Here is a 2666-nt window from a genome sequence, read left to right on the forward strand (position 1 = left end):
AAATTCACTTAGCCTAGTCCAATATTTACTACACAATCAAACAACTTATCTAATTGGGCCCACATGACCCTTTTCGGCCCATCGCAGCCCGAAGTAGCCATCCTGCAGCTAGAGTAGCGAGAAAATACACACCTGATAGGAGACTGGAGTTAATCCGTGCTCCGAGCACTCTTAGCCGACGCCCAACCCAAACGAGCACGCCATAAAGCGAAATGGATCAGCCAAGAAAGGTACCTTTACTCTCCTCATGGTTCTCTCTATTTAAAGCCGACCAGCATCCACTCTTATGTTAGTTTCACGATGTGGGATCCTCCATCATCGAGTTTAAATTCAACACCAACTCTTGCCACTGTTAGCAAAATAAATGCTCTTTGCTTGCCATGAGTTTCGAACCCTAGACCTCCTTTACCAACTCTCTGACACCACCCTCCTGCCTCTTATGTGACGCTACTTTGCCACTAGACCACAAGGCTTTTTGTGGCACAAATTCTCCAACAATATTCTTAAGGCCTACCTACTACACCCAGGGTTTGATTCACCTTAAACCAAAATTTTTGCTAGAGTCCAGGTTTGAACCCAGGACTTCTCCAACACTTCTCAGCACACTTAACCACTAAAACAAGCCTTCATTAACGAAATTTACAAGCACAACAAAATATTATAAGCTGCCTTCAACCGCTCCCATGCTCAAGGCCCAAATTCAGGGTGTTACACAAAACATATCATACTTAGGCAACCAAACACTCACAACTAAGACAATAATATGTCATTCTCATGCCATCATTTATCATGCTTAAAACATTATACTTAGCCTATTAAAACATATTAACATCACATTCACAAGAGGGCATTAACACATGAATAACTTTGCCCCTCATCGCCACTAAATCACCACCTCCCTAGGTCAAATCGGTGCTCATTGTTGCACCGTGAGCCGTTGCACCAAAAAGCTAAAGTATGGGTGTTTTGTATCCATTGAGCAAAGACGCGTTGTAATTATATAGCGGTATCTGAAAACATATCTTGTGGACGCCCTAAAGCACTCATGGTATCATTATGAATATACAAACCAAAACTGTGAAAGCCTAGAAATATACATACCCAGTTGAGATGTGATATGATTGCATCACGATGCCTAAGGACACGATCTAATAGATCGTTGTATCGAGTAGTTGGATCATAGTCTCTTACCATAAAAATGGTGCATGCTTGCTGCACCCACTATCGAATCCACCAATCCACATGTGATGTGTGAACAATGACAATTGTGTACCATAGTCAGTAGCTAGATATCTACAGGACCTAAATTATCAACAGGCTCCCCAAGCACGTTAAAAATTCGTCCTAGGGTCGCTCCGCCGACTGGAACACTTAGTGCAGCTCCCATGTCAATCACTTCCATTCCTCTCGTTAGACCATCTGTAGCGCTCATAGCTACAGCTCTAACTCGATTATTTCCTAATAATTGTTGTACCTCACAAGTTGCATTAATTTGTTGACCGGCGATATCTTGACCCTTAACTACTAGGGCGTTGTAAATATTAGGCATCTTGCCCAGGGTAAAGGCTACATCCAATACTGGACCAATGATTTGAGAAATACGCCCCAGATTTTCTTTTTCAAGCGTGGAAACTCTAGGAACAGAAGTAGTAGGATTTATTTTCATAATAAAGTGAAATATGTCAATTTTTTTTTCCAAAATTATCTAATACAAAATAAATCTTCGACAGGAGGTTGATCGGTTAATTCAATAAGAAATGGGGGTTAGCGCACGATTTCGTTGGTCCCATCCAACCCTTTTTGTTCATCCTATTGTCTCGGCTCATCCGAAATAAAATAAATAAAAAAGTCTCTTCAAAAATCGAGAATCTCAATGATGTATTGTCTTTTATTTCTTTTTATTTATTAGCCTATCCATAAGAATACGAATGAAACCTCAATTCCTCTGTTTGAGCTAGAAGAGAATGTACAAATATTCCTTGAATATTCGAAGTTGTAATTAGTTTCTTATCATTCAATGGGCGTCTTGTATTTCATAAAAATTGGGGGCAATGTAATCCTTACGTAAAGGCCATTTTTATGGTTTAGGGTTTAGGGTTTAGGGCATAAAGAACTATATGAAATCCTAACAACATCATGGCATGCTCAATTATCTCTTAACTTAGCTATGTTAGGCTCTTTAACCATTGTTGTAGCTCACCATATGTATTCCATGCCCCCTTATCCATATCTAGCTACTGACTATGGTACACAATAGTCATTGTTCACACATCACATGTGGATTGGTGGATTTCTGATAGTCGGTGCCGCTGCGCATGCAACCATTTTTATGGTAAGAGACTATAATCCAACTACTCGATACAACGACATCCGCCACAGGGTAAACCACCGCCTCTCGTGCCCCGATGATTCTACCATAGAGGCCAACGATAGACAATAACTCCCCGAACACGACTTACAACTTTCATCGTCTCAGGCTCTCCAAAGAGCAACTCTTCTCAAAATCTCAAAAGGTGCTGAGTTGGAATCCCATTCTAACTAAGGATTCTTGTGGTCCCAGAGGATCCTCCTACAGGAAAACCAGGAACGGCGGAGAGCTTTCCCCCCTTCGACTCTTTGGTCTTAAGAATGCTGGTTTTAAGAATGAGTGATTACCCTTCTCCGAC

General features: G+C 41.0%; 1 protein-coding gene across 1 annotated transcript; it reads right to left on the bottom strand.

Annotated features, from left to right (window-relative positions):
- Window positions 1–1285: 1285 nt before the first annotated feature.
- LOC108481710 (ATP synthase subunit beta, chloroplastic-like) lies at window positions 1286–1666 on the bottom strand. Its single transcript, XM_053018499.1, has one exon. The coding sequence runs from the start codon at window positions 1664–1666 to the stop codon at window positions 1286–1288; it is 381 nt and encodes a 126-aa protein (XP_052874459.1).
- Window positions 1667–2666: the final 1000 nt, after the last annotated feature.

This window comes from Gossypium arboreum, chromosome 1 (genome assembly GCF_025698485.1).
Source record: "Gossypium arboreum isolate Shixiya-1 chromosome 1, ASM2569848v2, whole genome shotgun sequence".
Taxonomy (NCBI): domain Eukaryota; kingdom Viridiplantae; phylum Streptophyta; class Magnoliopsida; order Malvales; family Malvaceae; genus Gossypium; species Gossypium arboreum.